The sequence below is a fragment of the Papio anubis genome, chromosome 3, assembly GCF_008728515.1.
Source record: "Papio anubis isolate 15944 chromosome 3, Panubis1.0, whole genome shotgun sequence".
Classification (NCBI taxonomy): Eukaryota; Metazoa; Chordata; class Mammalia; order Primates; family Cercopithecidae; genus Papio; species Papio anubis.
In genome coordinates this window covers 66,776,322-66,794,697 of record NC_044978.1, presented here as the reverse complement: position 1 = coordinate 66,794,697, position 18,376 = coordinate 66,776,322, and the positions used below count along the sequence as shown (strand labels likewise).

General features: G+C 39.0%; 1 protein-coding gene and 1 long non-coding RNA gene across 4 annotated transcripts; one reads left to right on the top strand and one right to left on the bottom strand.

The window, feature by feature from the left end:
• Window positions 1–418: 418 nt before the first annotated feature.
• On the bottom strand, window positions 419–2,951 carry LOC101002804. 3 transcript variants are annotated; one of them, XR_647250.4, is made up of 4 exons: window positions 2,850–2,951; window positions 2,485–2,626; window positions 1,542–2,115; window positions 419–1,077 (listed from the first exon to the last, which is right to left on the bottom strand). It is a non-coding gene; the product is annotated as an uncharacterized LOC101002804 (long non-coding RNA). The 3 variants fall into 3 exon arrangements; XR_647251.4 differs by having other exon boundaries at window positions 2,718–2,876; XR_647252.4 differs by lacking the exon at window positions 2,485–2,626 and having other exon boundaries at window positions 420–1,077; window positions 2,850–2,944.
• A 27-nt stretch (window positions 2,952–2,978) lies between these two features.
• On the top strand, window positions 2,979–18,123 carry BBS12 (Bardet-Biedl syndrome 12). The gene is made up of 3 exons (XM_009207522.4): window positions 2,979–3,307; window positions 12,291–12,353; window positions 15,911–18,123. Exon 3 carries the CDS (start codon window positions 15,921–15,923, stop codon window positions 18,051–18,053), a length of 2,133 nt encoding a protein of 710 aa, XP_009205786.2. The 5' UTR covers window positions 2,979–3,307; window positions 12,291–12,353; window positions 15,911–15,920; the 3' UTR covers window positions 18,054–18,123.
• Window positions 18,124–18,376: the final 253 nt, after the last annotated feature.

The window sequence follows — 18,376 nt, the reverse complement described above, 5'->3', positions numbered from 1 at the left end:
AACTTTAGTTTTCTTGTATGTAAAATGGGGCTAATACAATCAGCTTCCAACTTGTAATATGTTAACTGAGATAACACATAAAATCTCGGCCAGGCGCGGTGGCTCACGCCTGTAATCCCAGCAGTTTGAGAGGCCAAGGTAGGTGGACCACGAGGTCAGGAAATTGAGACCATCCTGGCTAACACGGTGAAACCCTGTCTCTACTAAAAATGCAAAACATTAGCTGGGCATGGTGGCGGGTGCCTGTAGTCCCAGCTACTAGGGAGGCTGAGGCAGGAGAATTGCTTGAGCCCAGGAGGCAGAGGTTGCATTGAGCCAAGATCGCACCACTGTACTTCAGCCTGGGTGACAGAGGGAGACTCTGTCTCAAAAAATATATGAATAAAATAAAATAAAATAAAATAAAATAAAATAAAATAAACTCCCTACACCACCTGTCCTAACACAGAGGTATTAAGTGCTCACTATAGGGTCAAACTTACAGGGAAATATGGGTGATGTAAATGCTGTTTTGAATTTTCTTTACAACTAAAAGAAGAAAATTAGCAAATAATGTTTCCAGACAGTTCTATTTAATACTTTACGTATTTGAGTAACTGACTAAAAAGCAAATGTTCATCAGGTTTTTTTGAGTTGCACAAAAGGAAAATACAGGGTTTGTTTGCCAAATTCATTTGGATATGAAGCCAACTTCATCAAACTTAAAAATTCTAACTCCTTGTGACCTAGGGTTCTCAAAAGAGCAGGTAGAATTAATACTGTTCTTGCATTAATGGTTCAAAGAAGTCATTATGTTTTGTTTCTTGATGCTGTAGATTTAACAACATACTGGTAGAGATGTGTAACTTCTTACATGGATTAGACATCAAGAAGCCAATGTGTACATATAAACTAAAAACTTAAAATGAATACATTCAGATATTAAAGTACAAAACTATATAACAAATACAAATTTGTTAATTTTCCACAAGGACCAAAACAACACTATTAATAAAGAGTAATCTTTTTCATCACTCTCGAAAATTCTTCCTCATTTATTTTTCCATCTCCATCATGATCAGCTTCATCAAGCATTTCCTGTAAAACAAAATGTAAATACGTGAAATACATTTAAAATGATATAAATGAAGTCAAACACATATTCAAAACCAAATTTTATTTTAAATGTATAAGTACAACTAGAATTAGAATTATAATCCTAAATTATCACATAAGTTATAATTACATATAAATTATAATTATAAAAATAAGCAAAATCTACCCGAAGTTCATCATGTTAAATTTTCCCCTAGTTTGAGTAACCCTCTTGATACTGGTTAGTGTTATACTTCCAGTATCACCATCATCAAATAATTTGAAAGCCTTCAATATTTCTTCTTTTTCATCTTTTTTACTCTTTTAAAAAAGAAGCAACTATATAGTCTTTCATTTATTTATTTTATCAAGCTGGACTTATTAGATCCTTGGGGTCTAAAGCAGCAATGTGCCAAGTAGCTGAGTTCTGATTTTATTTATTGGTCTTTTAACAATGATGTACTCACATCTGCCCTCAAGGTGCTTAAATGTAGAGCTTGCTGAAGTGGAGGAGGCACAGGGTGGTAGAGAAGGCATCTCTTATTAAACCTAGTAATTCAGATCCTTTACCAAAAATGTAAGCTTCAAAACAGGAAGGTTGTCTCTTTCAATGCTCCTTAGAATAGTGCCTGGCAAAAACAGGCACTCAATACATGTTTGCTGAATTCAAGGCTTCCAAATTCTGGCCCCATTCTGCAATATATCCTGCAATATAGCCTCATTATTTCCTGACAGAAAACTCTTCTCCATATCATAGTCTTCTCATTACTACCCTGAAATCTTGCTCTTCCTATCTCCCATCCTTAAAAACCTAGTTCCAATTCTTTCTCTATGAAACCTCTGATTGCTGCAGCCCTAAAATGTAGCAGGTTATTGCTAGTATTTCTTGGAAAAATAAAATCACAACTATATCATTTTTATACTCATAATGGCAAAAAAATCTTCAAAACTAATGGTACCAATTCCTTCTTTATCAATTTCAGCTATCATTTTTAAAATTTCTTCTTCCTTTGGTTCAAATCCTAAGGCCCACACTGCAATCTGAAATAGGAAGAAAATAAATTATAACATGCCATGATTTTATTTTAAGCTTTTTAACGCCCTATTAAGAGCTTCTCTCTTTTCTATTACGGACTGAGCATAAACATAGAAAACTAGGTCAGCAGGCCTGTGTTCCAATCCTACTGTGCCATCAGGTACATCACTGTTACACCCTGGCTTTTGCCTACTCATTTATAAAGCACAATTAAAATGCTTAACAAGATATTGTTTTGTTAACGCAGGGCAACCATATGCACTGAAGAGACTCTATATCAAGCTTTCAGAAGACTACTGTTAAAGAAAGCCTTAAAGATTGCCACAAATAATACGGTTTTAAAAATGATTTAGAATTAGAAATAATTTCAGAACCTTCTTTTACATCGATGGTTCCAGACCTATCGACATCAAATAAATTAAAGGCATCTTTAATTTCTTGCTTTTGGGATTCATTCCGTTCAATTTTTGCTGCTCTTTTCTTCCATTGATCTGAACTTGTATGGTAGTTAGATGTCTGTAATACACACACATATGGGTGAAAGAAAAATTACATAACTGGAATAGTTAGCAGAACCAGAATAATTGATGACAAACTATTAAAGTACCTATTTCCTACTATATAATGAATCTCAACAGGAGTAAGGAAGGGATGCAGTTGCTGCCAGGGGCAGCCTTCCTTGCTCTGGGGGAAAAACTTCAGCTCCGGCCCTAGCACAAGGTTACAGCTTCACACTCACCATGTCCCCAGCCGGCACTCTCAGCCGGGACCTCCCGGCGTCACCTCCGACAGCCCCGCCCAACCCAAGTCTTTACAGCTCACAAGCGGTTGCTAAGGCCGCTCTCACCGACCTCTCTCAGCCCCGCCCACCCAGCCTGAATGATTGATATCCAGTCCATCCAATGGACAGAAAAGAAGGCCTTTAAACCAGCCCTTTCTCTCTACTCTCTACCAATAGAGTGACGTTCCCGCCTTTCGCAGTCCGGCGTTAAGCGGAACTTTTCTATCCAACTGTGTTTCTTAGCAACTAACCCCCGGCTCCACCAGAAGCCCCTCTTCGCACATGCGCAAACTGCGGACGGGGAAGGGGGCGCCCTAACCCTGGCGTTTTTGGTGTTGCTGTCCCAGCCAGAATCGCGTGTGGCCGGTGGGAAGCCGGGAACTCCAGCCTCCCGCAGGACAGGAGAAAGGAGCGAGGTTAGTAGTGAGGTGCTTCCGCTGACTGCTGAGCTAAGTCTTTCCTGAAGACGTGGGAGCCGTTGTGTTTGATTTTTCTGTCCTCTTCGGGCCAGGGAAAGGATGAGAATCTAGGGCCTGGAGGGCCTGGGGTGAATGGGTCCAGCATGTGGCTAGGAGTACTTGAGGAAGAGGGGACTGCCCTTTCTTTTTGCCGCTAGACTTTCCTCATTTTCCACAGTGCCTGGAGCTTGGCCTTCAGCCATTTACCTCCTCCCTGTTTTGGGCAGGGATTCTGGCATGGTAGACACCAAAATTTCTGTATAGCAGTGGCATAGGGCAACAGTGTCGTTGGAGGGACGTGGGTATGGGGATAAGCATGGGTCTTGGGATGTGTTTAAAGCTTCACTACATACATAGATAAACGTTTTTACGTATGTTTCGTGTAGCATTTGTTTACAAGGTAGGACTTTGGCCCCACCCATAATTACTATTGGACCCCGCCCCCCAACCCCAACACACACACACACACACACACACACACACACAGCCATTTCCTTGGCCCAGACCTAAGATCTAGCCAGTTGTCAACAATGTCAGCTTGATCTGCACTTCAGAGTCAGACACGGGTAGTCTGATTATCCAGTTGATTCAGTAACGGCCTAGACTTAGATACTCGTGAAACTTTTGTAAACCAACTCAATCTCTTGTCCAGAGGGCCGGATTTACTGCTTCTGTCCATTCTGAATTTGGCCAGGAATCAGCTTAAAGGACAGGGGAGAAAGAGTGAGGTAGGGTGGACCACTGACTTCCTGGTGGGAATGAAGAAATGAGAGAATCTTAAAACTTCTTTTAATTGCTCACATATGCGGGCCCCTTTTATGCCTCCTACAATGCCTTCTCTAGAGTAAATATTTTCTAAAAATTATACTGGATTCTTCAAAAATGGATTCAGAAAGAATTCTAACGTTAGTTTTTTTTTGTTTTTTTTGTCTCACTTATCTTCCTGAAGGTAGGAGAGGAAAACAAGTGCAAAGTGCATTCTTGAAGCACTCTGTCAAATCACTTTTCATGCTTTAGTAAGTAGAAACATGGTACATTTTCCAAAACCATCAGCCTGTCTTGTTCATATTATATTCCAGACAGACACGCAAGTATTGTAATCATTGATAAAAATCTCATTAGGTTTCTGGAAAATAGGTAAGGTTATCCTCATATTGCAGATGATTTTTCCATATGAAATTACCCAGTGAAAATTAAAATGGCGTAAATTCAAGATAATTTTTGAGTTAAGTAAAATGTCACTTTAATATATGATTTTTCACATCATTTATCTCACTTGGAAAGTTGCTCTTGATCAGTTTCAAGGTCATATACTTTTTTTTTTTTTTGAGACAGAGTCTCCCTCTGTCGCCCAGGCTGGCGTTCTGTGGCGAGATCCCAGCTCACTGCAAGCTCCACCTCCCGGGTTCTTGCCATTCTCCTGCCTCGTCCTCCCGAAAAGCTGGGACTACAGGCACCCGCCACGACGCCCGGCTAATTTTTTGTATTTTTAGTAGAGACGGAGTTTCACCGTGTTAGCCAGGATGGTCTCGATCTCCTGACCTCATGATCCGCTCGCCTCGGCCTCCCAAAGTGCTGGGATTATAGGCGTGAACCATTGCTCCTGGCCATATATTTCATTTTTAATACTACTATTAAAGGGATTTCTTAGACCCAGAAATGAATAGTAACCAAGTATATACTCAACCCAATCCTAATTTCTAGGATCTCTTGGATCATGTTTGATCTAATGACAATTAAAAGGCTGGGTAGTATATTAACCTATTTTTATATCACGCTATGATTTAGGCTTTTATATTTGGAATATTTACTACTAGTTAAAATGTTTTTTTTAATTGTAGGCTCAGATTCCAATTCCCAGATCTTGAGTAGGATGTAATTAGTTTCGAAAAATAGCTATTAACTAATCTAACTGCACTTTAGAACATTATCGTTATCCAGGAAAACATTAAACACATAGGCAATCTTAAATCTCCCAAATGTATTTAATGCTTTCTATATATCATGCACTATGCCAACTACTGGGTGAGTTCAAAAGAAATAAAAGTAGAATATAAAAGATGAATAACTAAGGAATCTACAGATTAGTGGGGGAGCTAGACACAAACATAATACAATGTTTTTAATACAGGGTATTTTTAATCTGCTTTAGTAGATGGGTATAGAAAGTACCTTGGGAGCACAGAAAGGAGGGACAACTCTACCCCAGGGCATTAGAGAAGGCTGATAGGAAATGAGGCATTTGCCTTGGGTCATGAAAGATCTATAGCATTCATGGAGATGAAGAAAATATAGAATATTCAACTCAGTATCGCTTAGTGAAAATAAATGATATGTTCTAGTGTGACAAGATCATGAGGTTTATAAGGAAAGGTGGGAGAGGAGTCATAAATTAGGTTGAGGTTAGATTATAAGGCACATATATCAAGCCAAGGAGTAAAGACTTTCTTTTTAAAGATAAATAGATGTTTTTTGGCAGTGGAGTAATTTGTTTAGGTTTGTGCTTTTTCAGTGCTAATTCTGACCACCATATGAAGGAGGAACTCTCATTGGAAGCAATTAAAGGGCTTCAACTAAGGCGGTGCCAAATAGGAATCAGGTCAACTCCAAGGATGGTTAAAACTTATATTCATGTTGGAGAAATACTAAAAGTGCCATCTGTTTTCTCTTGCTTCAGTTTTGTTCTTAAATTTGGGGTAACAAATATGGTGAAAAAAATTCATTCACTTACCAAATATTTATAGAGTACTTGCTGTGTGTCAGGCAATATTGTAGGTACTCGGGATATATGTCATTGACTAAAATTGCCTTCCTGGAAATTATATTCCAAGAGAGAGATATAGTCTGTAAAAAAAAAAAAATAAGTAAATGATATCCTATTTTATAAGGGAATAAGTGTTATGGAAAAAAGAAAGTAGAACAGATGGAAGAAATCCAGAGTACAGAGGGAAAAGAGGATTTGTGGTATTCTGTAGGGTGCTCAGGTTAGGCCTCATTGAAAAGCAGAAAATTTGAGAAAATATTTGAAGGTGATGTGACAATAGATTTCTTAGGGAAGAGCATTCCAGAAAGAGGGAACAACTAAAACAGAAGCATTGAGATAGGGAACATGCAAAGCATTACAAAAAGGAGGCCAGAACAAAGTGGCCAAGGGATAAAATAGTAAGTGATAAAGTCGGAAGGGTAAAGAAAGGACTGCAGAAAATTAGGGCGTTGTAAGGACTTTGACTTTGACTCCAAGTGAAATGGGTAGGCCTTGCAAGATTTTGAGCCTAGGAGTGAAAGGATACGAGTTCATTTCTAAAAGGAACTCCTGTGTCAAAGGCATAAAGCTTTATTTTCTGAGTTAGAGGTTTTTAAACAGTAGAGTGACATGGTTAGACTTCTGTATTGGGAATAGACTGGAGATGAGCAAACAGTTGATTTAGATGAAGAAAAGGCTAGTCATGCCCATCAAGAAAATAATGTTATTTTTCAAAATGCAGCTCCTGAAAGCATTGCATGTCTTATTACTCTAAACTGAGTACCTTAGACAAACTGGACATAATCTTTGGAAAAGAAAACTTCTGATGTCAAAATTCCAGTTAAGTTGTCTGACTCTGCTCTTCCATTACACGACTCTGCTCTTCCATTACACACTTAGAAAGTCAAAGAAACATTAAGCTGGCAAGTAGTGAAAACAGAGAACTGTTTATGGAAAACATTGGTGCATAACAGGACATGCATAGCAGGACAAGAATCAGATTATGTCTGTGCAATGCCAAGAAGAGTTGCCAGAAGTACTTATCATCTTTGAAATTATCCACTTTGTTATCCCCTTTGCTGTTTTTGCCTTTTTATACCCAATCTCTTAGAGGATGGGGCATTTGTGTTTTGAGTTTTTATTTTATGTTAATTATAGCCAACTGTAACCTATTCAAAATAATAATTTAGGAGCTCTTCTAAAGTTGAGAATACTAAGACTTTTTTAAAAAATTACTAAAACTTGGAATAGCTTTTTCAAGTGCCAAGGCAGATTTATCTTGAACATTGATTTTGATATAAGGTTTATGTGATTTTTTGCTTATGCACTAGTTTTGTTTAAATAATTTCATGCCTTTTGTATCTAGGAAACTTTTTCACATAAATTAAATACAGATTAAATTTGAAATAGCCCATGACTTTTTCCATTTGCTCTAAGTTCTCTCTGACTTTTCTACTCATAGTAATATCTTGTGATTTAAGCATACTATAGAAAGGAAATCATAAGCAGAGACTCTGATACATGTACAAGTTAAGAGTATGAATAAGGCTTGCAAGAAGGCAGAAAGGTTTGGAAGAGGGAAACTCAGTAAAAGATTCTAAAGAACAGAGGGTGAATTACTATCATGCTGGGTGAGGGGCAGCTAAAAGGCAGAATTATATAGTAGTTAATAGCATAGGCTTTGACATTAGGCAAACCTGGGTTTTAGTCCATAGCCTTTTACAAATTAGCTGTGAAATTTTGTATATGTTATGTAACTATTCTGCTTCATTTTCCACATCACTAAAATAGATTATAGTACCTCCCTCATGTTGTGAATACTACATTACATAATACTTGTAAAATGCCTCAGACTTAGTAAGCTTTCATAACATGTTCGAAATGAAAAACAAAACCCAAAAGTCAAACTTTTCAAGCTCGTCCTTTCAGCAAATTATTTTGGAGCAACTGGATATCCATGAGGAAAGAAGAACCCCTACCTCACACCATTTACAAAGTTAGATTACTTATTAACATAAATATTAAAGCTGAAACAAAGGGAATAACATATTTGGCATCTCATGCTTCCTGATTTCAAAACTTACTACAAAGCTATAGTAATTAAAACGTGTGGTACTGGCATAAGGATGAATGTATTGAACAGTGGAATTGAATTGAGAGTCCAGAAATCCATAGACATCTACGGCCAATTGATTTTTGACAAAGATGCTAAGACCACTCCATGGGGAAAAGAATTATCTCTTCAGCAAATGGTACTGGGACAATTGGATATCCACATGCAAAAGAATAAAGTTGGACTCCTACCTTATACTTTATATGTAAATTAACTCAAAATGGGTCAAAAAACTAAATATAAGAGATGAAACTATAAAATTCATTGAAGAAAACATTGGGATAAATCTTCATAACCTTGGATTTGGCAATGGATTTTTAGATATGACACAAAGAATATGAGCAAACAAAAAAATAGGTAAATTAGATTTCATCAAACAACAACAACAAAAATAGGTAAATTAGATTTCTAATTTCTTTTTCTTTCTTTTTTTTTTTGAGACAGAGTCTCCCTCTGTCACCCAGGCTGGAATGCACGATCTCGGCTCACTGCAAGCTCCACCTCCCAGGTTCATGCCATTCTCCTGCCTCAGCCTCTTGAGTAGCTGGGACTACAGGCGCCTGCCACCACACCCGGCTAATTTTTTTTGTATTTTTAGTGGAGACAGGGTTTCACCGTGTTAGCCAGGATGGTCTCGATCTCCTGATCTTGTGATCTGCCACCTCGGCCTCCCGAAGTGCTGGGATTACAGGCGTGAGCCACCGCGCCTGGCCTAGATTACTAATTTCTAACTAAAAACTTTTGGTCATCAAAATACGTAATCCAAAGAGTGGAAACTAACTTACAGAATGAGAGAAAATACTTGCAAATCATAGTTTGATAAGGATGTAGTGTCCAGAATGTATAAGTAACTCTTACAACTTACCAACAAAAGACTAACTGCTCTGTTTTTAAATGGTCAAAAGACTTGAACAGACATTTCTCCAAAAAAGATACACAAATGACCAATTCACATGAAAAGATGCTCAATATGAGGGAAATGCAAGTCAAAAACACAGTGAGATACCACTTCACATTCACTAGGATATCTATAATATTACAAAATATTACAAAAGCAAAAATGACAAGTGTTGAGTATACTGGACTGATTATTTCCCCCTCATGCTACCCCCAATTCATGTCCTTCTAGCATCTCAGAATGTGATCTTATTTGGAAATAGGTTCTTTTTAGATGTAATTAGGTAAAGTGAGGTCATACTAGATTAAGGTGGGCCCTAAATGCAGTGACTGGTATCACTGGGTTATAAGAAGTCCGTATGAAACAGAGGCAGAGGTTAGAGTTATGCAGTCAGAAGCCCAGGACCACTAGGAGCAACTAGAACCTGGAGGAAGCAAGGAAGGATTCTTCCCTTGATCCTTCAGGAGTATGGCCCTGCCAACATTTTGATTTTGGGCTTGTAGACTCCAGAACTGTGAAAGAATAAATATGTATTGTTTTAAGCTACCCAGTTGTTTGTGGTAATTTGGTATGGCAGCCCTAGGAAGCTGATGCAGTGAGGATGTGGAGAAATCAAAACCCTCATACATTGCTGGTGGGAATGTTCAGCTATTATGGAAAACTGACAGTTCATTCAAAAGTTAAAGATATTTGCTCTCTTTTTCATGCCTGTGGCTGGATGTCCCACAACACTATAGGAAATATGACTCAGGCCTTTTGCATTAAGCAACCAAGAATGAGAGACTCCGCCTTTTCACCCAAATCATGAATGACCAGTGAAAGCAAGTTATTTCAGAGGAAGAAGCAGCCCTTGAAACGTTAAGGCTTAGGCTTGAAAGTTGAAGAGCAGGAATCTCTCTTTCAAAGACCCTAGAGCATAAACCTTTGTGTGGCCAAGTGGGATCAGCCCTCAAGGGCACATGCCAAGGACAGAGCAGCCCATGTAGACAGCTTTGGAGGGCATGGGGATGTGGGGAGTTAGGGGTAGCTCCTCATTTTTTGTTGGGTGAGTATAGGGGTGAAGCTCAGTGGCAGTCAGGCACATCTTCAATGACAAGCTGTCTCCCCTACGTGTTTAGCATATATTATTAGAACACGCCCTATGTCCCCGCTCCTGATCTGCCCCTACCATTTGGGCCTTATAAGGCCAAGTAGAGAAATCTGGCAATAAAAGGCAAATGTGAGCATGCTTTCTTTAAGATGCATCATAAATGGTTTTCTTTAAGTGAATGAAGACTTTGACAGAGAAATACCTTTGTAAGTAAACATTAAGAATGCTGGCTGGGTGTGGTGGCTCACACTTGTAATCCCGGCACTTTGGGAGGCCTAGGCAGGAGGATCACTTGAGCCTCGGACTTCGAGACCAGACTGAGCAGCATGGCAAAATCCCATCTCTACAAAAAAAAAAAAAAAAAAAAAAGCAAAAATTAACTGGGTGCGGTGGCATGCGCTTGTAGTCCCAGTTACTTAGGAGGCTGAGGTGGGAGAATCACCCAAGCCCAGGAGGTCGAGGCTGCAGTGAGCCATGCCACTGCACTCCAGTCTAGGTGACAGAGCAAGACCCTGTCTAAAAAATAAAAATAAAAAGAATGCTTATCATTTCTAGGTTCGCTGTGACTCATTGTAATACTGGGGATCTCCCTTGTAACACTGGAACTAGAAGACAGTGACAAAAGCTATGTCAAGCATTCATTATTCTGAAGAGGAGGAGAAATGCCACATACTTTTCCCATTGAACCTGTGGTGGAATAATCCATGGTTGTGTCTTGCTTTGAACAGACTTTTGTTCTCAGCACTCCTTACGATGAATTTTTATGCTTCATTTCCATATCTCTCTGCACAATTAGATTGGGAACTCCTTGAGGGCAAAGTGTGTATAATCTTTGTCTTTGTAATCCCAGCAGTTAACACAGTGCCTTCTGGTATGCTGTAGGTGCTTAAGAAGTATTCACTGAATGCATGAATGAATGAATGAAATGAAGGAATGACTAGGAATGTTTGTAGTGCTATAATATATAAGGGCATATACTCTGGTTTACCATTTAGTCTCATAATAAACAAATAGTCTTTATCACCTGGTAATGTTTTCCTTTGTGTACTATGACCATTTCAGTTGTTTGGGCATCACCATTCTATGACAACTGTCTTCAACCTGGAAAGTTACCACAGAAATTGTTACATGACCAAATGGTACACCTGTCTTGGCAAACTGAGAAGGCCAAAAATGATTCCAGACAATCATACTCAGCTGATGCCATGCAACCTCTAAAGCTGGTCTTATTCACATTTGGTATTATTTCTAAATTTCATGAGCTTGCATTTCCTTGGAATACTCATGGCTGAAAGAGTAAAATAAAATGAAATATTTCTTAAAAAAAAAAAAAAAAGTTAAAGAATTACCACATGACCCAGCAATTCCACTCCTAGGTATATAACCAAAAGAATTGGAAATGAGCACTCAAGCACATACTTATATACACATGTTCATAGAAGCACTCTTCACAATAGCTGAAAAGTGGAAACAATTCAAATGTCCATCAATGGGTGAACAGATAAGCAAAATGTGATACATAACTACAGCCATAAAAATGAAGTACTAATACTACAACGTGGATGAACCTCAAAAACATGCTGAATGAAAGACACAAAGGTCACATATTATAGGATTCCATTTCTATAAATATCCAGAACAGGTAAATCATAGAGACAGAAGATTGGTGGTTGTCAGTATCTGGGGGAGAAGGAAACAGGGAGTGACTGCTTAATGGCTAATAGAGTTTTCTTTTTGGGAGATCAAAATGTTTTGGAGGTAAATAGAGGTGGTAGTTGTGTAACATTGTGAGTGTACTAGATGCCACTGAATTGTACAGTTTAAAATGGTTACCTTTATGTTAAATGAGTTTCACTTCAGTTAAAGACTACAACCATAAAGCTTTTAGAAGAAATATAGAAGAATAAATATTCTGCTTAGGAGTAGGTAAAACTTTCTTAAATAGATCACAGAAAGCAATCTTATAAAAAAAAATTTAAAGATACATGGACTAGGGAAATAGGTTGCTAGGCAGTATTAAGGGGCACTTGAGGTTTGAGGTCCATGAACTTAAAATGCCACTAATGAGCATAGTTGTGTTTTTCTGTTTATTTTCAGCTGCACCAGGGCAAGCATGGAGTAGACAAGGTTGAATTTCATCAAGATTAGTAGCTTTGCAAGGTGAGTAAGATGAAAAGAAAGAGGAGCAAGGAATTTGAGGGCATGTTATATATGCAATGGAGTGATTGCAATAGTTAACAAATGGAATTTAAACCAGGTAAATAGGGAATTGATAATATGGGGGTTAGAGGTGAAGGAAGGGCAACCAAACATGATAAGATGTTAGCTGGAAGACATAATGGGTCTCAGGATTGTTGAAGTTAGAGTCCTAAAGTATATTTTGATGCTGCATTTTGTTTTTTGTTTTTTGTTTTGTTTTGTTTTGTTTTGGAGATGGAGTCTTGCTCTGTCACCCAGACTGGAGTGTAGTGGGCAACCTCACTCAGCTCACTGCAACCTTCGCCTCCCAGGTTCAAGTGATTCTCATGTCTCAGCCTCCTGAGTAGCTGGGATTACAGGCATGCACCACCACACTCAGCTAATTTTTGTATTTTTAGTAGAGATGGGGTTTCGCCATGTTGGCAAGGCTGGTCTTGAACTCCTGACCTCAAGTGATCTACCTGCCTTGGCCTCCCAAAGTGCTGGGATTACAGGTGTGAGCCACTGTGCCTGGCCTGATGCTCCATTTTGATGCTGTGTAGAGATATGCCTGAGTATATTATGAATTTTTATTCTACAGAATTGAAAATTTCACAAAAGAGGATTTGAAACTTAATTCACACAATTCATTATTCGTTGTCCTAGGCAGTACTAGTTTTCTTCCTTAGTCCTTAAAAGCCTATTGGAAGCTACTCTTGAGGAATACAGGTTGCATATCCCTTATCTGAAATGTGTGGGACCAGAAGTGTTTCAGATTTTTTATTTTTTCAGATTTTGGAATATTTGCATTATTTATTTACCAGTTGTATTAGGGTTCTCTAGAGGGATAGAACTAATAGGATATATGTGTATATGAAAGGGAGTTTATTAAGGAGAATTAACTCACATAATCACAAGGTGAAGTCCTGTGATATGCCATCTGCAACCTGAGGAGCAAGAAAGCCAGTAGTGGCTCAATCTGAGTCCCAAAGCCTCAAAAGTAGGGCAGCTGACAGTGCAACCTTCAATGTGTGGCTGAAGGCCTTCTGGCAAACCACTGGTGTAAGTCCAGGAGTAACCTGGTGTAACCTGGAGTCTGATGTTCAAGGGCAGGAAGCATCCAGCATGGGAGAAAGATAAAGACTGGAAGACTCAGTAAGCCAGCGTATTCCACCTTCTTCCACCTGCATTTTCTAGCCATGCTGGTAGCAGATTGGATGGTGCCCACCCATACTGAGTGTGGGTCTTCCTCTCCCAGTCCGCTGACTCAATGTTAATCTCCTCTGGCAACACCCTCACAGACACACCCAGAAACAATACTTTGCATCCTTCAGTCTGCAGTTGATACTTAATGTTAACCATCACACCAGTTGAATATTCCAAATTCAAAAATCTGAAATCTGAAATGCCCCGATGAACATTTCCTTTGGGTGTCATGTCAGTGCTCAAAAAGTTTCAGATTTTGGAGCATTTTGGATTTGGGATTTTCAGATTTGTGATGCTCAACCTGTATCGTGTTATGGCCTGCTGTTGACCTTTAGATAGATCTTGAACTATGCTACTCTTCAGCTTCAAGGATTAATTTAGGTATTATAGAAACAAATTACCAGTGATGTGGCCAGTACTAGAGGAAAAGCAAAAGTCTAAGAGTTGTTTGCTGTTTAATATTTGACATTTAAAAGATACATATTACCCCAAGAATCATCAAGTTTTAGAGTTAGAAAAGAAAATTTTACTACAGATTATCATCTATAATCTTAGCTCCTTAGCTCCGGCACTTTTAAGTAACAGGGAGCTCACACCTCACAAGGCAAGTTATTTTATTAATAGACAGCTTTTCAATTAAGGAGTACCTTGTTGAGAATTCTTTTTATTGGGCTAAAGTCTTTCTTGTAACTTTCTGTTCACTTTATATGTGAATTCTGAAATATGCAGATGAAGTACAATTGCTCTTGAACCTCCCTTTAAGTAGTATTTTTTTTTCTTTATAATCTATTCAGTAACCAAATCCATCCCCTTCCCTCCATCCCTCTTCCGCATTTCTCGCCTAGATAACTGTGGAAGATTCTTAATTGGCCTCTTTACCTCCAGTCTGGTACTTGTCTAGTCAGTCCTCTACAGTGTTATCAGTGGTAATATATCCAAAACATTACAATTATTATTGTTATTAAAACAAGAACTCATAAAACACGGTGCCAGATATTGTTCTAAGTACTATATTCACTCCTTATAATGACTCTATGAAATAGCTTCTATTATTATCCCTATTTTTTAGATATGGAAACTAAGGGATAAAGTACATAACATGCTGAAGGCTATATAGCTAGTAAGCAGTAAGATTAAGTTTACACCCAGACTTCTAGGTTTAGAGTACATGTTTTCAAACACTACATCAAGTTGTTTCGTGATCTTTTTTATTAAAAACATTTAGGCTGGGCGCGGTGGCTCAAGCCTGTAATCCCACCACTTTGGGAGGCCGAGACGGGCGGATCACGAGGTTAGGAGATCGAGACCATCCTGGCTAACATGGTGAAACCCCGTCTCTACTAAAAAATACAAAAAACTAGCCGGGCGAGGTGGCGGGTGCCTGTAGTACCAGCTACTCGGGAGGCTGAGGCAGGAGAATGGCATGAACCAGAGAGGAGGAGCTTGCAGTGAGCTGAGATCCAGCCACTGCACTCCAGCCTGGGTGACAGAGCAAGACTCCGTCTCAAAAAAAAAATTTTAATGGTTCCCATTACAGGATCAAGTTTAAGCTCCTTGCTCTGGCACATAATGCCCTTCATAAACCAACTCCTTTCGTCTTCTAGAGCTTCATCTCCTACTGTTCTCCACTACGTGTTTTTTTTTGTTTTATTTTGTTTTGTTTCTTTTCTGTGACCGAGTCTCACTCTGCTGCCCAGGCTGGAGTGCAATCGCACCATCTCGGCTCACTGCAACCTCCACCTCCTGGGTTCAAGTGATTCTTCTGCCTCAGCCCCACAAGTAGCTGGGACAACAGGCCCATGCCACCATGCCCGGCTAATTTTTGTATTTTTAGTAGAGACAAGGTTTCACCATATTGGCCAGGCTAGTCTGGAACCTCTGACCTTGTAATCCACCCGCCTCGGCCTCCCAAAGTGCTGGGATTACAGGCATGAGCCACCGCGCCCAGCCGCTCCACTACATTTTTTATATTCTCATAAAACCAGGCTACTTCTATTTCCCCTAATACACTATGTTTTTTCACATATATGTGCATTTACTACTGCCTCCTTCAACTTGTAACTCTTTCCAGTTATTTTCCAAGACTCATTCCAAGAATTGCTTTCTTCTGGAAACATTGCCTATGGCCCTCATGCTTCATTTCCTCTGTTGGATGGAGTGCTTCTCTTCCATTCCCCCATACCTTTATCATTCATAGAATAATAATACTATATCATTGCACTGACCCTTTTTTAATGGAAATTATATGTACCTCAAAAACAGGAAGCATATTTTATTTTTATTTCTATATAATAAAAACTGAATGAAGTTCCAAGTTCTTATTTTCTTTGCAGATCATGATACATGGTGATGGCTTGCAGAGTCATAAACAAAAGAAGACACATGGGACTTCAACAACTTTCATCATTCGCGGAAACAGGAAGAACTTTCCTAGGCCCACTAAAATCATCCAAATTTATTATAGATGAAGAATGTCATGAAAGTGTATTAATCAGTTCAACAGTAAGGCTTCTTGAAAGTTTGGATTTAAGCAGTGCAGTGGGACAGCTTCTCAATGAAGCAGTTCAAGCACAAAATAACACATATAGAACTGGAACCAGTACTCTTTTGTTTCTTGTTGGTGCTTGGAGCAGTGCAGTTGAAGAATGTCTTCATCTTGGCGTCCCCATTTCTGTAATAGTGTCAGTAATGTCAGAAGGCTTAAAGTTCTGTAGTGAAGAAGTAGTTTCTCTTCAAGTACCTGTTCACAATATATTTGACTGTATGGACAGCACAAAAACATTTCCTCAACTTGAAACATTTAGTGTAAGTTTGTGTCCTTTTCTACAGGTCCCTTCAGATACTGATTTGATAGAGGAAGAGCATGGTCTCAGAGATGTTGCCTCTCAAACATTGACCATTTCCAATCTTTCTGGGAGACTTCTTAAATCATCTGAATTCTTTAAACCTCAGGCTAAGGTTGAAGCAGATAAGAACACATCACGAACTCTGAAAAACAGCCTGCTTGCCGATACCTGCTGCAGAAAGTCAATACTAATCCACAGTAGGCATTTTAATGGGACAGATAATACTGAATGGGTAAGCAAACCAGATGGATTTCAAGAACATGTTACAGCTACTCTCAAAACTTACAGATGTAACGATTTGGTAGAGTTGGCAGTAGGCTTGAGTCACGGAGATCACAGCAGCATGAAGTTAGTAGAAGAAGCAGTACAGTTGCAATATCAGAATGCTTGTGTGCAACAAGGCAACTGTATAAAACCATTTATGTTTGACATTTCGAGAATTTGTACTTGCTGTCTACCAGGCTTACCTGAAACTTCTTCTTGTGTTTGTCCAGGATATATCACTGTTGTGTCAGTATCTAATACTCCTGTGATCAAGGAATTGCAGAATCAGCCTCTCCGAGTAGTTCTCATTGAGGGTGACCTCACAGAGAATTATCGCCACCTGGGATTTAATAAGTCTGTAAATATTAAAACAGCATTAACTAGCATGGAGCTTCAAGAAGACAGCTCAGAAGAACTGTGGGCAAATCACGTATTACAGGTGTTAATCCAGTTCAATGTGAACCTTGTCCTGGTACAAGGAAATGTGTCTGAACGCTTAATTGAAAAATTTTTAAACAGTAAGCAGTTGGTAATTGGCTCAGTGAATGGCAGTGTGATGCAGGCTTTTGCAGAAGCTGCAGGAGCAGTACAGGTGGCCTACATTACACAAGTGAATGAAGATTGTGTGGGCAATGGGGTCTGTGTGACCTTCTGGAGAAGCAGTCCCTTGGATGTTGTAGATGGGAACAACAGAATCGCAATCTTATTAAAAACAGAAGGAATTAATTTGGTTACAGCTGTGCTCACTAACCCAGTTACTGCACAGATGCAAACCAAAGAAGATAGGTTCTGGACATGTGCCTATCGTTTGTATTATGCTCTAAAAGAGGAAAAGGTCTTCCTTGGAGGTGGTGCAGTTGAATTTTTGTGTCTTAGCTGTCTTCAAATTCTTGCGGAGCAATCTCTGAAAAAAGAGAACCATGCCTGCTCGGGGTGGCTCCATAATACTTCCTCTTGGCTGGCTTCATCTCTGGCAATATACAGACCAACTGTGCTTAAATTCCTGGCAAATGGATGGCAGAAATACCTTTCAACTCTCCTATATAATACTGCCCATTACTCATCAGAATTTGAAGCCAGCACATACATTCAGCATCATCTGCAAAATGCCACAGACTCTGGCTCTCCTTCATCTTACATCTTGAATGAATATAGTAAACTAAATAGTAGAATTTTAAATTCAGACATTTCAAATAAATTGGAGCAGATTCCAAGAGTTTATGACGTTGTTACACCAAAGATTGAGGCGTGGCGTCGAGCACTGGATTTAGTATTGTTAGTGCTTCAGACAGACAGTGAAATAATTACTGGACATGGACACACACAGATAAATTCACAGGAATTAACGGGCTTTTTGTTTTTGTAGTGTTATTGGCTAAGTCTTTGGAAAATAATTTTTCATATGTCATGCTAATAATAAATGTATTGCTAGCCAAGTCATGGTGCCTAAAATGCCAGCTATTGCCAAGAAGAAAATAGTTGATGTCTGTCAATAACTGTGCATGGTCTGAGATTTTGCCCTATTTATAAGGTAACAAGTTAGTCTGTTACTGTTTCATGGGATACTACAGAAAGCACAAGACACCTGGGTCAGAAACAAAGGACTATTATTCACAGCAAAAGCTGTAGCCAGAGCTTCATGTTGGTTTTATTCAGTTCCTTATTTTTCTAGTTCCCACAGGAGGAACA

What these genes read in the sequence shown, in the direction of transcription:
- BBS12 (XM_009207522.4), top strand. Translation starts at nt 15,921, where the DNA reads ATGGTGATGGCTTGCAGAGTCATAAACAAAAGAAGACACATGGGACTT.